We start from the raw sequence: 21,889 nt of genomic DNA on the forward strand, positions 1-21,889 counted from the left end.
TCTTTTTTCCTGCTCGCTCTTTCCATCGGCCTTGACTCTTGCGTTCTCTTATGATTCTGTTCTTCTGAAACGCGGCGATGTGATTATGGTTGAAATCCCTGTCTCTCTCTCCCAGAGGAAGGTATCTGGATTCATCGCTCCGTATACGTCTCAACGAGAGCACTATACAGCTCTGATCATTCCAATGGAGTGATGTGTGCTCTGTTTGAAAGAAGTGAACATTTAACTCTCAGAGTATTCAAATTTGTACACTCTCAGAGTTGCTCACCCGTAAGGGTCCATTTGGTTCCGTTTGTACTCTCTCTGAGTGAACATGTTCTGGACGGGAACCGATGTTGGTGTTTTAAGCATTATGTTATACTTTAGCTGTTGAAAAATAGCAGATCTACAAGCTCGTAGCGCGGCACTCGGTGCCGCGCTACGAGCTTGTAGATCTGCTATCTTTGAAAACTCGTGAAACTGTGACTCAAATCTTTGAATATTCTTTCCGAGCAAACGTTTTTTACTCAAATATGTGCTTCTGGGCGGGTCCCTGGAACTACATATTTTCAGATGGCGGTCCGCAGCCAAATACAGATAATTCTGTGGGTCCTTGACATGAAAAATGTTGAGCACCACTGACATAGAAACATAGATTTTTCAGAAAACTGTCAGGATTTACAAGACATTAATTTGTAGAATCAGTTGTCAGGTCTAAATGGGTTAAGTAAAAGTACTTAGTTACTTTCCACCACTGCCCGGCACCATAAGTATATTACATTAACAGTCAGGATGTACAGTATACTTTGTAGTAGTGGAGTACGTGGTAGAGGGGTGCAGGAATTAATCAAAGGGGGATGAGCATTATTAATAATTTACACAGAGCATGATGTTCCCATTGTATATGCTCGTCCCATTCTCCCCTCTCCATAACCCCATACCTCCCTGTCTTCTTTATAATGTTTTGAGACCTCTCTCATGAGGCCAATAGGGTCATGCAAGAATCCCACGTTACAGTAAAAAGGTCCCTTTTTTAAAGTGTCACAAACATGGGAGTAGGCTTGGCCGACTGAGAACGGCACACTTGAGTAAGATGGTTGCAGTACAAGTCAATAACATACTGTACCATATAGAGTACAAGTCAATAACATACTGTACCATAGTGATGGTTGCAGTACAAGTCAATAACATACTGTACCATAGTGATGGTTGCAGTACAAGTCAATAACATACTGTACCATAGTGATGGTTGCAGTACAAGTCAATAACATACTGTACCATAGTGATGGTTGCAGTACAAGTCAATAACATACTGTACCATAGTGATGGTTGCAGTACAAGTCAATAACATACTGTACCATAGTGATGGTTGCAGTACAAGTCAATAGCATACTGTACCATAGTGATGGTTGCAGTACAAGTCAATAGCATACTGTACCATAGTGATGGTTGCAGTACAAGTCAATAACATACTGCACCATAGTGATGGTTGCAGTACAAGTCAATAACATACTGTACCATAGTGATGGTTGCAGTACAAGTCAATAGCATACTGTACCATAGTGATGGTTGCAGTACAAGTCAATAGCATACTGTACCGTAACCCTAGTGAGTAAGATGGTTGCAGTACAAGTCAATAACATACTGTACCATAGTGATGGTTGCAGTACAAGTCAATAACATACTGTACCATAGTGATGGTTGCAGTACAAGTCAATAGCATACTGTACCATAGTGAATTAGTGATGGTTGCAGTACAAGTCAATAACATACTGTACCATAGTGATGGTTGCAGTACAAGTCAATAGCATACTGTACCGTAACCCTAGTGAGTAAGATGGTTGCAGTACAAGTCAATAACATACTGTACCATAGTGATGGTTGCAGTACAAGTCAATAACATACTGTACCATAGTGATGGTTGCAGTACAAGTCAATAACATACTGTACCATAGTGATGGTTGCAGTACAAGTCAATAGCATACTGTACCGTAACCCTAGTGAGTAAGATGGTTGCAGTACAAGTCAATAGCATACTGTACCATAGTGATGGTTGCAGTACAAGTCAATAACATACTGTACCATAGTGATGGTTGCAGTACAAGTCAATAACATACTGTAACATAGTGCATTTTCTTTTTCTTCTTTTTTCCCACTCCCTATTTAATTTGTTTTCCCTGGAAAGCATCTTGACCTAAAACCACTGTTTTGTCTTCTCTTTTGCCAGACAAATTTTACCCCTGAGATATTTGCTGCCAAACTAATTTGGATAATAGTGACAAATGTCTTTGTTCTCGGGGCTTGCTTTCTGTTTGGGCGTGTTGAATCTATTTATCCTTCCCAGCTGTTTTTTATTTTATTTATTTATTTCTGAGGCATGGTTGGTTACATTTTTCTGGAACTTCTGAAAAGCCAGACAGCTTGATGGTTGGGGCTATGATGGTGACAGCGGTGACACGTTTATTTGCTAGCGATAAACATAATTTAGCACTTTTGCCTCTTTCTGCGTTCACACTGGGGGTGACAGAGTGGCAGGCCACAAGTCATTTTCAATGCAAGCCATGCGGCATGAAGCTACAAAGTGACGGCCGGCACTTGTGACGGCGTTACAAGCCGCAAATCAAAGTTGAGCTGAAGTGAATTCTTTTTTTTCAGAGCTCCAATGACTGAAGCATCAATCAATCCTATGCTTTTGTTTCACCACTTCCACACCCCGTCTCTCTCTCTCTCTCTCTCTCTCTCTCTCTCTCTCTCTCTCTAACTGTTGCCAGACCTACCAGACAGGCGTGGCCATTTTCTGCTGTTTGCCAGCGTCTTTTCAGGGTTTTTAGACAGCTGATGGATGGAAATTAAGCTCCACCCGCGTGGCTAACTGCCGCTGGGGCAAGCGTTTCCGTTAATATGGCCTTCACGGCCCGGAAAAGACGCTGGCAGACAGCACCTGTGTCTGTCTCTCTCTCTCTCTCTCTCTCTCTCTCTCTCTCTCTCTCTCTCTCTCTGTGTTCCGTGAATGGAAGAATTGATTGATCGATTGATTAAATACTTTTTTAGTCAGAAATAGTAAAGAGCATGTGACAAAAATCTCCCTGGGGACTTGTTTCCATTGTGGTAATGTCAATTCAAGTTCAAGTTTACGTTTTGGACCTGATAAGTCAAATGCAAAAGTAGCAGATCTACAAGTTCAAAACTGTTGCTTGGCGCCACGGTTGAAGCTTGTAGATCTGCTACTTTTGATGCATTCGTGTGACGCTGTAGTATGATAAAAAAACACCCCAAAAGTTAGATTAGAATATATAGGTGGTGTAATTGCTGACATTGCTGTTTTATATTTTTGTCCTCTTGGAGGAGCACTAAAAGTGTGTTTAGCAGGTTGTAGCAGGTTTCCAATTATGTGTCATCTGTTACATCTGTTTCTAGTAATTAAGTTTGTTTGTGACACCTGTTGTGGTTGAGAGAGGGGCAGCAGTGTCATTCCACTGAGGGAAAGCGCTCTGTGCAGAAGGAGAGTTGGATGGAAGAACGAAAGTATACTAAAGTAGGGTGTTCACTCTAAGTAGAGAAGAGAAATACGAGTCAATAATGACTGAAGCAGCCAAATCACCCCCCCATTTGTGTGTCAGCAGGCAAAGTGGTCAGTATTCTTTTGTTAGTCTTATCTTATTGTGAAGGTTGTGTATTATTGTGAATGTAACTTTAAGAATGTCCAACTGTCTTGTTTTAGTCAGTTCCAGTGAAGAGACTATCGCAAATAACGTTACATAACACAACTACTTTTGTGGTATCTAATAAGGTAACTATAGGCACCTTTCCCCATTCAGTAACGCCAGAGTCAACTCAACAGATTGATTGCCAGCTATGTTATTGTTGAGGAGATGTGTCCCATCTCAACGGTGGAGTCGGTTCCTTTCAGAGAACTAGCTACAATGATTGGGAGTTGTCTTTTCTGTGACACCCTTTTTAAATTGTTTTTATTTTTGTTTATTTTTAAACTAAACGTAGTAACTAGTAACTATAGTTCATTTTATAATTTAGTAACTAGTTAATTAGTTACTTTTTCAGAGCAGTAACTATAACTATTACTAGTTACTTTTTTAAAGTAACTTGCTCAACACTGGTCAGTTCTATGGTGTTTTCAGTGAATAAACAGCAGTCTCGCGTACGACAGATGGGCGGCATATACAGTAGAGTGAGGGGATTTCTGCCCAACAGCGACTCTAAGTAAAATAGGGATGGATAATTTTATTATTGATTATTTTAGTTTCTGGGTATAGCTGATACACCTCTACTGTAGCCAGCGTGCTTGGAGAAAGGCACCGGTCGGCGGTCCCCAGCCGCTGCTCAAGCAACTGCACTGCTCCTAATAGTTAAGGATAAGGTCAAATGCAAAGGACACATTTCCTCCACAGGGACCCACAAAGTATACTCAGCATGAGCACAGTCGGTATAGACACATAGCCCATGCATACATTAATGAGGAGCCTCTTCTCTCTCTTCCCTTCTTCCCTCGTATGTCTCTTTTGCTGCCGCATTCCCATCGGAACTCCGCTTTTAACCACCCTCCTCCTCCTCGTAGCTCAGACCTGAGCCTCACGACGTCACTTTGATTGGATGATTAGCATTCTGCCAGATCAGCAGTGTGTCTGACATTAATACATAACAGCTGAACAGCACTCCTGTAAGTGGAACCCAGGGCCTGTCGTCCACCTTGTTCAAAGATCAAAGGAGATGCAAAGTGCGTGCGTGCATACTCTCTCACTCTCACACACACACACACACACACACACACACACACACACACACACACACACACACACACACACACACACACACACACACACACACACACACACACACACACGTGCGTCAGGTGCACCCAGCATGCACCTGACGAAGCCAGGTGCTTGCATACGAGTCTCTGGAGTGTGCTGTGCGGTCCCTTCCTTTCCCTGGGGGAGTTCTTTTTGGCCTGAATATATATATATATATATATATATATATATATATATATATATATAAAATGCGGCTACATAGATATAAAATCCCAGCACTAACCGCAACCTGAATATTTTCCTAATAGTTTTAACCAACAACCATTTCTAGTGTCCTCGTCACCGTCTATTTCTCAAATTATACACCTAGAGTCCTAGACAGACACACACACATGCACCACACAGACACTCACGCACACTCACATTTCCGTGAAAGGCCACATCGTTTAGAATAATATCATTATTTGGGAAAAGTGTAGTCAGGCAGGTGAACTTATTCTTCTCTTTTTTTCCTTTCTTTTTGCCACAGCAAGTGGAGTCAAGTTAGTGCATGGGGAGAAAGTTTACCTAATTCAGTATGTGTCCCTATCTGCAGATTATGCCCTTATCAACCTTGGATAAGATTTCTGCGATGGTTAATATATCCTGTCACACTCAGACTTAATCTACAGAGCCCTCCAACAACACAAACACCCACACTATCTCTGTCCTCTGGAGGTTAAAGACATGTACTCTTTCTCTCCCCCTCTCCTCCTGCATGTGTTATCTGCACAGTAAGTATTGCTGCTGTTCTAGAACTCCGGGGACATGAACAAATTAGGCTGTGGTTGAAAACACTGGAGCGGAATCCTCCTCCCGAAAACACTTTCAGTATTCTACCCCCGTCGCCACGACAACAGGCCTGCTGGCCTCACGCAGCAGCCCTGCAGTCGATTGGCTCTCGTTAACCCGCCGGTTGGCTCTTCATTACTTCAGTGGTTCGCAAACGCTTTTCAATTTTAAAGATCCCCCATTATGTCTGAGAGCATACAAATGGAAAGCAAATTGACCCATTTGGTTGCATTTGGTACACTCTCAGAGTTACATACCTGTAAGGGTCCATTTGGAACCGCCTCAAGGAGTCCCCACTCTGAGAACCACTGCATTACTTCAGTAGATGTGGCGAGCAGCCCCCGTATTCATAGCCGTGAGTGGGTTTGACAAGTTTGTCTTTATTGGCATAAGTTTAAAAGTAAACAACGGGGTGCGCACGCTTTTCCGACACACCGAATATCCGAAGCGGGGGGACATGCGATGCGATGCGAAAAAGCGATGGTCCGACATGCGCTGCTCCCGTGCTTGCGGTTAGGGTTAGGTTAGGATTGAGGTTTCGGATCAATAGTATGTCGGAACTAAAGCCTGCACCCGTAAACAACGACTTTACATTAAATATCTTTGCTGAAAATAGCCGATGTAAGCTAGTAGATGTGCTATTTTCTGCCAAAGATTTTAACAGATGCTGAGGTTTAAGTGATTAAGAGCACCAACATGGATCACATAAAAGCCACCATCAGGTACTACAGTATGTGTAAATCTATTTGTGGAAAAGACACCCTTTGGCTGTACGGCTGTATCCTGTGAATAAGATTCCCAAGAGTCTGTGTCTGTTTGTGAAACAAGCTTCTAAATTATCTGAAACCCTTTACTTGTACTTTTTGTGGTAAAAGCCCTCAAACTTTCTTCTTTCCTGCCTTGATCTCCTTACCACCTCTCTCTTCTTCCCTTTTTTATTTCTTGGAAAAATGACACAATGGGAACTATGCACAAAAACATTTTTCACCCACTTTTTTTACTTGTAAAACTCTGATGTGACAATAAAGTTGATTCTGATTCTGAGAAATAAACAATTATAACCAGCTTGACAGCAGATGGGGAGCCAGGGATTCAAAAATACCACTCACAACATCACTGCACCGAATGAGCCGTCTACAACCATGGGGGCCAGGTGGTCGGCCGGGAGAACACTTTAGTTGGGTCCAATTTGTATGTAAATGAAGCTATGATTTAAGATCAAAGTTAAAGTTTAGTAGGGCATCCGGGGATTCTAGTTCTGCTGGCAGAGCGTTCCACAGAGGGGTACGGTAGCTGCATAATAGAAAGCATAAGAGAGCAGCACATACAGTCACATGGTTTCTGTTGCGTTCGGAGCCCTTTGTGGTCCGAGACCCTTTGTGGGGGAAAGCTTCTGAAGTGCTGTTACATTTTTCATCTGCACTTTCTTCTGATGTCAGACTCGGCATATTATCATTGCTGTCGGGCAGAAACCTTGTATCAAATTGATGCCCTATTTTAAACTTTGTCGTATGACACGCAAAGGTAGTGAAGATCTCACCTGCTATTTTTGTTATGATGAAATGTTTGGACCTGCGGCATGCGCAAAATTGGGTCGCCAGGTTGAAGATCATGAAGTATCTGTGGGTTTTATAAATATTCAACTATGAAAAAGTATTAACAAGAAGCTTATGGATGATTAATCCATTGGCGTGCGTGCGTGCGTGTGTGCGTGCACATGTGGGTGAATTACAGACCTATATTTAGGGGAGTGTGATGGTCCCAGGCAGGCAGTGTTGGATGAGAGAGGGAGGACTATGCTTGGGGTTGGGTTCTCCCACACGGTACCAAGGGATTTGTTCCACAAATCCCTGCTTCCTCCCCATCAGGGAACCTGCAGCAACATTATGTATGACTGCACGACTGCTCTGCTAGTCTTACCAACGTAGCTGCAGTTATATATCATCTCTGTCGGGCGGAAACCTCATATGACCAAAACTATAATTGATTCAAATAAATTGATTCAAATAAAAATCTGACCAGTCTGAAGTGAGTTGTACTGTACTGTACTGTACTGTACTGTACTGTACTGTACTGTACTGTACTGTACTGTACTGTACTGTACTGTACTGTACTGTACTGTACTGTACTGTACTGTACTGTACTGTACTGTACTGTACTGTACTCCTGGCGTGTGTGTGTGTGTGTGTGTGTGTGTGTGTGTGTGCGCGTTCTACTGGCCACTTTAGGTGTTGCAGCACGGACACGTATGTACATATGTACACAAATATGTGCGTGCATGTGTGCGTGCGTGCGTGGATAACAGCAGTAGCATGGTGTAGAGGGGATGTTTGGGATAACAGCAGTATAGCATGGTGTAGAGGGGATGTTTGGGATAACAGTGGTAGCATGGTGTAGAGGGGATGTTTGGGATAACAGTGGTAGCATGGTGTAGAGGGGATGTTTGGGATAACAGTGGTAGCATGGTGTAGAGGGGATGTTTGGGATAACAGTGGTAGCATGGTGTAGAGGGGATGTTTGGGATAACAGTGGTAGCATGGTGTAGAGGGGATGTTTGGGATAACAGTGGTAGCATGGTGTAGAGGGGATGTTTGGGATAACAGTGGTAGCATGGTGTAGAGGGGATGTTTGGGATAACAGCAGTATAGCATGGTGTAGAGGGGATGTTTGGGATAACAGCAGTATAGCATGGTGTAGAGGGGATGTTTGGGATAACAGTGGTAGCATGGTGTAGAGGGGATGTTTGGGATAACAGTGGTAGCATGGTGTAGAGGGGATGTTTGGGATAACAGTGGTAGCATGGTGTAGAGGGGATGTTTGGGATAACAGTGGTAGCATGGTGTAGAGGGGATGTTTGGGATAACAGTGGTAGCATGGTGTAGAGGGGATGTTTGGGATAACAGTGGTAGCATGGTGTAGAGGGGATGTTTGGGATAACAGTGGTAGCATGGTGTAGAGGGGATGTTTGGGATAACAGTGGTAGCATGGTGTAGAGGGGATGTTTGGGATAACAGTGGTAGCATGGTGTAGAGGGGATGTTTGGGATAACAGCAGTATAGCATGGTGTAGAGGGGATGTTTGGGATAACAGTGGTAGCATGGTGTAGAGGGGATGTTTGGGATAACAGCAGTAGCATGGTGTAGAGGGGATGTTTGGGATAACAGTGGTAGCATGGTGTAGAGGGGATGTTTGGGATAACAGTGGTAGCATGGTGTAGAGGGGATGTTTGGGATAACAGCAGTATAGCATGGTGTAGAGGGGATGTTTGGGATAACAGTGGTAGCATGGTGTAGAGGGGATGTTTGGGATAACAGTGGTAGCATGGTGTAGAGGGGATGTTTGGGATAACAGTGGTAGCATGGTGTAGAGGGGATGTTTGGGATAACAGTGGTAGCATGGTGTAGAGGGGATGTTTGGGATAACAGTGGTAGCATGGTGTAGAGGGGATGTTTGGGATAACAGCAGTAGCGTTGGGGCGCCTGCATGCACGAGGACATTTGGCCTGCCGCTGCTGCCTCATCACCGTACCCAGATGGAATACGGAAATGTACAGTATTTTCTTTTGGCTGCATCCTCATTCATATTTGAAGAAGACCACGTAGGCGAGGTGGGACAGAGGGAGGGCTGATGTTGTTCATCATGCCAATGTGTCAGCCTCGGGGGACAAATGGCAACCATATTTGGTTACATTTGTACACCACAGAGTTACAAATGGATAACACGTATGTTACTGTGTGTCCACTTTTCTGGCGGTGGTTTTCAAACCTTTCTCTCACGTCTAATTTTTATTTTATTTTGCAAAAAAAATGTTTTTTTGACTCGACATTTACTTTTATGGATACGATTAAGCATCGTGAACCCTGTTTCTAAATAGGCTATACACGTCTGCATGTTTTAATAGTGTGCAAATGTGCGCGCATGTGTGCACGCATGTGTCTTATGGGGCGTCTCCCCACTTCTAAAAGTATAGCACTACAACACTGCTTTCAATTTCAAAGACCAACTAAAATCTACGACCAATGAATTTGTAATTGACATTCTGTCGCATTCTGTCTGGATTGGATAGTACACCCCCCACCCCTCTTATACCCACCGAACCCCTGATTCAACCCACTCACACATTGTTTAGGGGACATTGGAAAACCATTAGCTCTCGTTAGAGTTTATAGCTGCCCTTTCTCCTCGCTCTGCTTTTAATCACAATCCCAGCTCTCTCTCTCTCTCTCTCTCTCTCTCTCTCTCTCTCTCTCTCTCTCTCTCTCTGGATGTTCTGTGTTTTACACTCCGAGCAGCTAAGCTATAATGGCTCAGTTACAATGGAATGTATTCGGGGACACACACGTGCACAACTGCTCTGCAACACACACGCACACACGTTGCATGCACGCACATACGCACGCACGCACGTACTCACGCACTCACACACGCGCGCACCCACACACACACACACACACACACACACACACACACACACACCAATCTTTACGACAGAGAGTCTATGGCTCAGGCGCCATCGTTTATGACAGCCCATCCCAGCCATGGCGATGTTATGCATTTCATGAACCACTGTGGTTAAATGGGATCACAAATGCAGTCCAATACAAATAAAATGAGATTGCAGTGAATAGGATATGGATTCCTTTTTATCGATGCTGTCGGGTGGAAACCTTGTATGTCCAAAACCCTTACTGTTCAGGAAATGTAACTTTCCTCTTCTGCCCTGGATTTGAACCCAGTTTCCTGCGCAAGTGCTGGCATTCGTACCATTGAGCTAATAGTGCCTGTCAGCTTGCTCAGGGGATAAAGGGAACCTTGGCCATCGGGTCAAAATTTGTCTCAGATCCTGTGTCTAGGTGAGACATGACCTTTGACTAAATGTCTCAATAGAAGAGCAGGAAGACAAAATACAACCAGCACAGCTGTATAAGTTAAATTGTAACATACTCTACCATACAGATTGGGCAACATTACATTTTATTCATTAAAAGAAGGTTACATACATAGTGCCACTTTTACATGACACTCTTGTACAACATACGGTAGTATCGGGCATTCATAACCATAAATAAGTTCAACCGTGGGGATACAAGGTTTCTGCCCGACAGTGACGATATGGATTCCTTTTTATGTGGCTATCCTCCGGGAGGGATATTGAAACCGTGATGGCTATCCACATATCCATTCACTGCTGGTAGCCCTAAATAACCAGTCACTCGTCTCATATCCCCTTACACAGGAGGACCGTCACCAGCGTCGTGACATTTTCATTTGATAGTTTGATAGACTGTCAACCGCTTAAGACCCATTTAAAAAAAAATAGCGACAGCATTTGTAGATCGACAAAACCATAAATTGTGAGCTTATATTTGCTATTTTCACTATTCTCAAAAATCTTTCAATCTTTCACGTTGGAAATGTTTGCTTTTTTCACATGAATCTGGGGGTAAATTAGTGTAGAAAACGATAAGTGGATAATGATGGAAATATGGCACTGTTTGTTTCATCCAGTTTATACAGATTAACTCATTTACCGCCAACACCCCCATCTGGTGTCTGAATTGTGTACTCCAGGACCGCCACACATTGATTTCCAATTGGGAACACCTTTATTTTAAATGCCGCTTCACTCTGAAAACGAGAGTCAGGAAGTGAATAATCGCTATGTAACAACACGAATGTTATTTAATTGACCCAAAAGATGCATTTTGTAACCGGGGATCATATCGTTTGGAGAACTGACGTGCAAATCAAGCTTGTTTTGATCCGAAAAGAAGAATCTGAGATATTACGATTCTAAAAACTGTGTTCCCTTAGACAGCATATAAGCCAGCGGAATTGTGTGTGTGTGTGTGTGTGTGTGTGTGTGTGTGTGTGTGTGTGTGTGTGTGTGTGTGTGTGTGTGTGTGTGTGTGTGTGTGTGTGTGTGTGTGTGTTCGCAATATTAATGTTTATCGTTGAAATGATTCGTTACAATTTGGGAAATATTGTGGTTGGGGTTAGGATCAGGCATTTATTGATTGAGGATTTGGGGGTTAGAAATATGCAACCTAGTTGCACGGCAGTGTCTTGCACCGAAAATAGCAAATCTACAAGCTCTCAACGCGTTGTGAGCTTGTAGACCTGCAAGTTTAGGCTTCAGGGTTAGGGTAAAAAGGCACAAAGACAATGTGTTTGTGTGTGTGTGTGTGTGTGTGTGTGTGTGTGTGTGTGTGTGTGTGTGTGTGTGTGTGTGTGTGTGTGTGTGTGTGTGTGTGTGTAAAAGAGCACACGTTTCTTACATCAGAAAGACCCAACTTAGACTATATGACCACACATTATGTTGTGTAATGCATGCACACACAGTCACACACACGAGCTGCAGACACACACACACATTCTTAATGAGTGGGTTTCAATTCTGGTCGTTCTCTCCCAGCTGGCCGAGACAACCGTCATCATTGCACCACAAAACTCCCATAATCCATCTGTGGCACGACAGGCTCCTAACCCCCTACAGATAAACTGGCCCTTATGTCCCAGCATGTCTGTCTGTCTGTCTGTCTGTCTGTCTGTCTGTCTGTCTGTCTCTCTCTCTCTCTCTCTCTCTCTCTCTCTCTCTCTCTCTCTCTCTCTCTCTCTCTCCTTACTGTGTTGTGTTGTTCCTCCCTGGAGCTTGCGTTGGGCCAGAATTGGGGAGATTACTACTCAGGTGCTTCCGTTTTCTGAATTCAGATCCGAATCGGAATCGAAGATGTCTGATCGGCACAATGGACAGTGGCGTAGATATTTTGAGTAAAGAGCCATAGAAGATCCTAATTCTAACAGAAGTCTACACATGCATGAGCACGTTAAGATCTTAATTCTAATTAACAGTAGTCTACGCATGCGTGAGCACTGAGCACGCTCTGTGCGTGTAGGGGAGAGCAAGACAGTTCAATATTTTCGAAACAACACACAGACGTAAAATAATTTAAAACCAAAAAAATGGAGTCATGAGGTTTCCTCCCGACAGGAACGAAAAAGAAAACTGGAGACCACTTGGAACACCCCCCCCCCCCCCCAGAACCCACTTTGAGAAGCAGTGAACTAGTGATGATGATGATGATGATGAATAATAACAGCATTGCAGATAGTGATGCTAAAGGCTAACGGCTAACGGCTCTGTGTTCAGATGGAGAGAGGCAGACGGAGGGGACGGACGCCAGCCGTAAGAGGGACGCTCGCTCCTCAGCTGGACACCACAAGAACGAGGACACTAGTGACAGCAGGGAGGACGATATGGCGGTGAGTTCTGGCTTCACTGGACAGATTGTATTTCACGCACTCTCTCTCTCACACACAGGCACGCACGCACACACGCACACACGCACCTGACGATATGGCGGTGAGTTCTGGCTTCACTGGACAGATTGTATGTCACACACTCTCTCTCTCTCTCTCGGGAGTCATTCAGTAGTTGGAACTAATATTATTACAAAACCTTTGCCTCGATTATGATTAATGAACGGTTCTGTAGATCTGACTATAACATTTGAATTGTACAACAATGGGTTAGGGTATAAGATATATTCTTTGCCTTTATTTGACAGTTTACAGTCCATGTAGATTTGTTGCTTCTCAAGTATTGTCATATGCCTGTTATTGATTATAAATACTGGTTTTGATATATATATTTGTTATATAATATATATTGAGTATATTGGGTGAATTGCCCCTCCTACCCACAGTGTAAGTGTGCGTGCACGTGTGCGTAAGCCCACCGCGCTCCAACAGTCACAGCCCACATTTTAATTATTAGCTAACAGTGTGTTCCCTGTGTACCCTCTGATTAGCACTCACTCTACTCTACTGCCGCTGCCAAATGGAGGTGGGGGGGTTAAGGGGGTGGTGGTGGGGGGGAGGGTAAGGGGGGTTATGGAAAAGAGATTAACGTGACTTCTCTGAGTACAGAGTAAAGAGATTGGTGCAATCATTCTCAAACCTCTTTCATTTCAAGCCCCCCGCCCCCATTAGCTCCATATTTTAACATTTTGTGTTTTTCTGTAAATTAATTCCCTATACTTCATCATACTATACAGCATCACACGAAAGCAGTATAAGTAGCAGATATACAAGCACATATACACATTTCCGTGTAACAGTAACAGTTTTAGACATAATGAGTTTTCCGCCCGACAGAGTCGCTTAAAAAAATGCCCCTGGCCACATTCTACACAGATGTGCGTATCTGCTATTTAAAACAAAACAAAAATTATAATCTTGAAATATTGGAAAATGTTAAAGGAGCATTCATTGATTTGGGTGATTTGGAAAGCCCCCGGTCACAAGCCCCACCTGTGACCGGCACATGCACCGATGCACGCACTACAGTGGGGGAACACGCAACAGGCCAACATGTGGTGCCACGGTAGTTTGAGAGCCAGTGAGAGATACAGGTTAGAGGCATGCAGTGCCACGGTAGTTTCTTAGCAGAACCACTGAGATACAGGTTATAAGGCATGCAGTGCCACGGTAGTTTCTTAGCAGAACCACTGAGATACAGGTTATAAGGCATGCAGTGCCACGGTAGTTTCTTAGCAGAACCACTGAGATACAGGTTATAAGGCATGCAGTGCCACGGTAGTTTGAGAACCAGTGAACTTAGCAAAGTTTTCTTAGAAAAATCCACTTTTTGTGCTTCGTTTCGTTCTAACACACCTACAGTTTTAGCCTTCATGGTGACCCTGCAGTATAAATATAGAAGGATGTCTTCTTCTCAGTAGTGACACGCTGCCTGCTCAAATATAGAACATCTATTGAAAGTTTTCAGAAAAGTTAGTTTGAAAAGAGAAAAGTAAACCAAAAAAAAGAAGAGTAGGGTTAAAGCTTCAATCCGTAAAATGTATGTCCTACCCCGACAGATGCTGCATCTCAAGGTGCTTTCAATAAAATTCTGACCATTTCAATCCTGTAGCATAAAACCATCAAAAGTAGCATATCTGCAAGCTTGTAAATCTGCTTTTGCTATTTTTGAATATGAATCCTGAAAGTTTTTGGGACTATGAGGTTTCCACCCGACAGAAATAAATAGAAGAGTGGGGAGACCACCTCCAACCCCACAGTTGTGGTAGTAAACATACTCTAAAAAAGAGTTTAGATGAGCTTCAGGTTGGGAATTGGGATATAATTTTTCTGCCGGGGATTATTTCTCAACAATGACCTGCTCGCCGTCAATTATCCCTTGCCTAATCGAGGCAAACGCTTCAAATAATCGTGATATTGATTTGAAGCTGTAGTGTATCTCCCTGCCCTAGTTTTTTTTTTTACATTTACATTTTCCCGAGAGGCTTGAGCTTTTTATTTCCATTAAACGCAGCTGTCATGAGTAAGGTTTATAACTCTAAAGAAGTCATGCAAGCACTTTCATTTGGAGGACGGCCATAAACATCTAAGTTCAACTTTGGTACATCATCTCGACGTTTTCGCAACTGATATTCTGAAGTGGCGTTGACGGACATCTAAACAACATCATTGGTATTTGTGCAGGGCGATATGCTTTTGCTTTTTGTTTTTCATTATGAACTGTCAGCTATTGATGTGGGCCATGCAGTAAACTTTATTATAGTGTCTCCCAGACTCTGTGAGTATATGAACAAATCTGCAGTATATCAATAAGACAGCATGGCCCTGGAATGAGTACACTGACTGAACCACAGACTGTACACTAGATTGTACACAAAACACCACCACCAATGATTTGAATACTTTATTAGTCAGAAATGCAAACAGCACATGGTACAGTCAGACATTAACTTATTCTAAACGGTAACCCCTTTTGGTGCTTTAGCTATTGAAAAATAGCAGATCTACAAGCTCTATGAGCTTGTAGATCTGCTAAAAAATTTTTTATCGTGGAACGACATATTTGATGGGGGTCGGCGGCCAATTACATATATTTTGGGGGTCCTTGACATGAAAAAGGTTGAGAACCACTGACATTGAATCAGAAAACTGTTATTATTTAGAAGCCATTTATTTTTTAATTCGGCCTCAGGTCTAAAGGCTAAAAGGAAGAAAATAAGTCCCGGGGATTGATGTTTCCATTGCGGTCCTATATGTATTGAATTCATCAACATAGCATAACAAATTAACCAAATAATGTCATCAACTAAATAAATCCAAACACTATGTATAATAGAGATGGGAACACTTAACCACAGACAGTACAGTAGTGACATGTGACATGCACCTGCCACTAGGTCAGCAGGTGCCAGTAGTAGAAGCTTGACCCGTCTGTCTAACGCCACATGTCTGTGTCTCAGTGCGATCTGAGTGAGACACACACACGCACGCAAAGCACGGTACGTACTGGGTTGAAAACGCAGGGGTAGGGACGATGACGTATCGCGGCCATGGAGCACGGGCGTAGCACGGTGTGGCGCTTCCGCATGCTCATCATGCGTCACACTCTATGACTTGTCGAACTGAACTGCGCACAAAGTTTGCGCTCACTTGTTGCTCAAATGTATATATGTGACCAGATTTGACTGAGAGCCTGCCATCGCGCAAATCACAGCTCATCACAGATTTCACCTCTGGTGAAAAGCTGTGATGAGTTAATAGCACAGGCAGACTCTTCACATACTAGAGCATGTCTTGAATACAGAGCTGTCAGAGCTGAAATCGACATGTAAATATGAAATGCTTGAACATGTAGCTAGTTGTAATGTTAGAGTTTACAGAAGTGAACCTTTCAAGCCTGTTTTCTCAACTCGCTGTTTTCTGCAAGACATTACTCTATCAGCCATATCTCCAAAACTGGTGGGTCAAACTGAACAACCAATATGTCAATTTGAATGATTGAATGATTCCCTGCTGAAAAATTCCCCAAAAAATCCATTGGCAGTCCCTCAGTCAAATTTGGTCACATATATAGATATGCCTACATTATACATCTACCGAATATCTATAAATAACTGCGAGTGAGTGAACACATTAATACACCGAAGGCGGCGGAAACCAAGCAAGGCACCAACCAGCACATCAGGAGCAATTAGGGGTTCTGAACTTGCTCAAGGACACTTTGATGCTAACTCTGGGGGAGCCCAGGTTCGAACTGGCAACCTTGCGGTTACCATCCAGCCACTCTACCCCTAGGCCACCGCCCCCCCAAACTGGACCGCGCAGAGCTGGGTTTGATGCTCCTGAGGCCGTTGATTGTGTTATATTTAGGTAAAAAAGATAATCATAAAACGATCCACCCCTAGGGGTGGCCCTAAAAAATGAACGGCCCAGGGGCCCTCGTGATGGTTAATCCTCCCTGCTGAACATCCACCAGCGCCGTGAGAGGAACCACTGAAATCCCCCCAAAAGTTAAGACTCTAAATGGATGTGGTATTATATATTGCTGAGTGGTCACTGACGTGCACTAAGAGCATATAGGCAAAGAGAGAGAGAGAGAGACATCTCATGTCCCAGAAGCACGGTCGTCGTCAGATTTATTTGAAGTCCCGGCATTAGGAAATGTGCTTGACGAGATAAGAGCTGTGGAGAGGCAGCAACAGCTTGTCCTGAACAGCTCTTCACTAGTCTGTGAAGTGAACTTGAATTATACAGCCTCACATCTGCTGCTCCTCTGGAACAAGTCAAGTGGTGGAGAGTACATTTTCTCAAGGTTTGTGATTAAATAACATTTTGAGGTACTTTTACTTTAAAGAGTATTAAAAAAATGTAAGTACTTTAATAGCTTCTAGAGAGAGTATTTTCCATATAATATACAATATTTCTCAGCCCCTGGGCCCGCCCCCCCTCCTCCCCTCCCCGGTAGAAAACGGAGGAGAACACTGACATCACCAAATTTGGAGTGACGATTGGTTAGCGAAACACAAGGAAGTGGGCTTCCTACTGTATGCCAAATCTTCCAATGCGTTTCCCCAGGCTTTTCTTTTTGAGCCGAATGCGAAAGAAAATAAAAGCCTCCGTACTACCGAGGCTGATAGCAACATGAAACAGTTTTCCTGGATTTAAAAGTACATTTTTAGAATCGGCCTCAGGTCTTAATTATAATGGGTTCAGGTTGAAAGTACTTATGCGGATGACACTGCCTCAGCCGGAACTCTCCCCCGCTCCCACGGCAGACTGTTTTATTTTGTTTTGCTGCAAGTAATTAAAAAAAATGTCCGAAGTTTATTGCCTGCCGTCCTTCACGCGTTTTAATAGCTTCGCTTTTGTCATTTGTTGCCGGTCGCCACCGACCGGTGATGGACTACATTATCTTGAAATGATGATCACTTATGTGGACTGTTTGCACACTTGGACAGTAAACAAGTCCTAAATCATGGCGATTATAATGCAGATGATGGAATTGGCTCATTGCTTGGAGGTAGTTATTTGGATTTATGGTTGACACTGTATAAGACTGTGTTCCATTTACAGGGGTTATCTGTAAATGGCTGGTTTATTTGTAGCGCACAGTTTGTAGCACACGCTGTGTGTGTGTGTGTGTGTGTGTGTGTGTGTGTGTGTGTGTGTGTGTGTGTGTGTGTGTGTGTGTGTGTGTGTGTGTGTGTGTGTGTGTGTGTGTGTGTGTGTGTGTGTGTGTGTGTGTGTGTCAGTATGCCATATTTTTATACCAGGTCAGTACATGAATACGTGCACTTGTGTGTATGTCCAGATAGAGGTAGGAGAGAGAGAGCATGTTATTATAGCAGGGGTCTTCAATGTACTTTGTTCAGGTCAAGGACCCCTTAGCTGAAAGAGAGATGAAGCAGGGACCACCATAGCCCTAGAATGTCTGTGATCTTAACCCATTCGGGTGGGAACGCCTTTTGGTGTTTTAAGCTTTATGTTATACTTTAGCTATTGAAAAATAGCAGATCTACAAGCTCATAGCAAAATTGTGAAAATGTGGCACAAATCTTTGAATATATATATTCTCAGATGGGGGTCGGTGGCCAAATACAGATCATTCTGGGGGTCCTTGACATGAAATAGAACCACTGACATAGAAACATGGGTTTTTTCAGAAAACTGTCAGGATTTAGAAGACATTTGTAGAATCGTTCTCAGGTCTAAATGGGTTAAATACATTTCATGTATTCCATACACCTATCCTTTCACGGTTAGCCGCGGCAGAATGGCGGCATAAATCTGCTCTGCGCTGCGTGTGTACTCAACCAATAAATAACTCCAAAGACTTGGAGTCAGATATTGTCCTCTAGTTTCATATCCATGTGAAAGCTCTGGCAGAAGCTTTAGTTAAATATCTCCACTTTTCCACGAGCTGCACACGGAAGACATTATCTCCAGACGAGGGACCCGGAATGGCCGATGGACTGAATTTAACAAAACTTCCTCTGGTCACCACAAACGTCATCACAAAATGACCAGGGAAGCACAAATGTTTTGGGTATACACACAGGTGCGTTTGGAATGGTGCTGGGTAATTTATCACACCACTTGCCAATCGTGTGCCTCATACATTTGTGCTTCCCTGGACAATTTGTGATGACGTTTGTGCTTCCCAAAGGAGGTTTTGTTAAACTCCATCGCAAATATCGTGGTTCTGGACAACCGTGTGTCCGATCGACAAGACCAGGCACTGCACTCCCTGTGGTGGTGTGGAATGTGTCGAAGTTGGGGTGGGGTGTCGGTGGGTTCTCGAACATACTGTACGTACACACAGAGACGTGGTGCATTTATTGTAAGATGGCTTCATAGACTGTATGTTTTCAGACATTTAGAACTCACAGTACTTAGTAAACTTGACCATAGGCTCTGTTCTTAGTCTGCTCTTTTTAACCCTCTACACAAAACCCCTGTGCCGAAAATAGCCGATCTATAAGCTCACAACATGTTGCACTGCAATGATGTTGTGAGCTTGTAGATCTGCTATTTTTGGATAATGTGCTCCTCAGTATAGGGATGTCATGGTTGTCAAGTGTTTAATGTAAATAAAAGAAAAAGGTCCTATCACACAAAGATTTGGAGACCCCCCCCCATCCCGGACGCCCTGTTCCATTTGCCCGATCGATTAATTTGGCCTCCCCTCCTCGAATAACTCTTGTACCCCTATTCAGCCAATCTTCCCCTGTGCACCTGCAGCTGTGTACTGTGTACTGTGTACTGTGTACTGTGTACTGTACTGTACATTCAAGTCAGTTGTCTCTTACGGTTCTGTGATGTGCCATGATGCCATCCATCCCCCCATCCCCCACGCACACACACGCACACGCACACGCACACACACACGCACACACACACGCACACGCACACGCACACGCACACACGCGCACACGCACACGCACACACACACACACACACACACACGTAATCGTAAATAATAAATCAAGGGCAGGACATCATCGGTTGCACACACTAATAAGGCATTGTATTGGGAGTTAAAGGCCCAGTGAATAGATGAAATGAGGTGAGAAAAACAGAGAGGAGAGGAGTGAGGAAGAAATGCTCTGATATTGTTGATTGTCAGGCAGAAACCTCTTATCATGTTCTAACTTTTGGTGTTTTTTGGTAAATCAATCCCCTTATATGTACTTGATCATACTGAGCCACACAGAAGCATCAAAAGTAGCAGATCCACAAGCTGGAAATGCAGCATGCTAGGTTCATTGTTTACCTGGTATACTATAGTTTCTTGAGAGGCGCTAACTATACACTATATGCGTTCTATTTGTGCTTTGTGGGACCTTGTTTATTAGTGCGCTTGCAGTAGGCAACCAGACTATATAGTTATTGCCAAACTTTATTCATTCCGCTTTATATGGTTACCTTTGACGTCATGTGGGTCAATACATCATCATTTATCACCATCAGCATACAGTGCTGTGCTGTGCTGTGGAGAGGAGAGGAGAGGAGAGGAGAGGAGAGGAGAGGAGAGGAGAGGAGAGGAGAGGAGAGGAGAGGAGGGGGTGGGGGGGTGTCGTTGTTGGCACTTGGCAGGTACAGCGTTGATGACAGAGGCCGTGTGATCCACTATTGTCTACCATCGTCTGACAGAGGTTTTAATCACGGTGGGGACATAAACCCTCGGCTGACGCCCGGGGCTCATTGTTAACCTCCAATTGCTTCCAGGGCTATAAATATGAGCACCCCGCCGCCTCCCGCCCACACCCCTGTTCTGTTCCATGGCCTTGACAGTGCTTTACGGGGGAAGGAGGCTGAGCCAGCCAGGGAGGGAGGGAGGGAGGGAGGGAGGGAGGAGGGAGGGAGGGAGGGCAGCTGATGGGAAGTGAAGGGGATGGATGGAGTAAATGAACATATGGTCCATCAAACGAGACGTTTCACACTCAGAACACGGACTACAGTGCAGTACAGTACAGTACAGTACAGATCCGCTGCAAGGAAACAGACGTCGTCTAGGTGCTCCTGTAGGACGGTGCCCGTTGGGGCTGTACTGTACATATATGGACACAATTTCATACCTCAATAGTTGCCGAACATGATCAATAACGATAATGATGGTTCAGCCCCAGTGTTCGCTCTACTGTGAGGGTATCTGTGTGATAAGTTGGTGTCACATTAAAAAAATAATATATAATATATAATGTTAAATGGTTAAAAAAGTCACACTCGTGACTTAGACTTTGCATAGACTTTGCTGACAAACGATTTACATCATAAGTGCTCTAAACAATCCCATGGATTTGGCTGCCATATGACGTAATCTTCAAAAGCCACATGCATTGGAGGGGCTAGCGCCCGTCCAAGGCACTCTTGTGTAAAATTGAATTGGATACTGCATGGCGAGAATAAAATAGAATGCACCTATACACGTTGCAGCACAACAAAAAAAGGGGGGGTCAAATCGCAGCTTCCAGTTAGTGGTTTTTTAATGAATGGATAGCAAACTACTTTCTATCACCCGCTGCAACAGGAGGGTGGGTATGAGGGAGGAGGAGAAAGGAGGAGAGACAGCGAAATCCCAGAACGACGGAGAGGAGAGCCGTCTCTGGACGGGAGGGAGGGAGGCAGGGAGACGCAGCCAGAGATCCATGTCTCAGTGGAGAGATCAATCACGGGGGGCTCCAAGTGTCTGCCATGGGCCTGGACGGCACAGATCAATATGTAGCGAGGAGCAGAGATGAGGGGAGAGGAGGGGAGGAGGCCCACTGGGCAGGAGGAGACGCCACATTATATACTGGACATACACTCCATCTGAGAGGGGGGGGGGGGGGCATAGAGATAGGGGAAGTTACTGAAGCAGAGACGCATGGGAGTGAAAAACACCAGTGGCAGAAGAAGTACTTTTTTGGCAGGTGATTAAAAAGCACCTGGACTACATTTGCAACCACCGCTACTTACAACCGAAACACGACTTTAGTGGAGACTTTAGT

The 21,889-nt window shown here is 43.9% G+C and overlaps 1 protein-coding gene across 2 annotated transcripts in view; it reads left to right on the plus strand.

Moving 5' to 3' along the window:
• Positions 1–21,889, plus strand: part of b4galnt4a (beta-1,4-N-acetyl-galactosaminyl transferase 4a) — a 273,455-nt gene that overhangs the window by 66,269 nt on the left and 185,297 nt on the right. For both annotated transcript variants that reach the window (XM_080760815.1, XM_080760816.1), the window contains exon 2: positions 12,730–12,842. In XM_080760815.1, the coding sequence (XP_080616941.1) occupies positions 12,730–12,842 (113 nt within the window). The remainder of the gene's footprint in view (positions 1–12,729; positions 12,843–21,889) is intronic.

Source organism: Protomyctophum bolini (assembly GCF_963924005.1).
Source record: "Protomyctophum bolini genome assembly, chromosome: 4".
NCBI classification, from domain to species: domain Eukaryota; kingdom Metazoa; phylum Chordata; class Actinopteri; order Myctophiformes; family Myctophidae; genus Protomyctophum; species Protomyctophum bolini.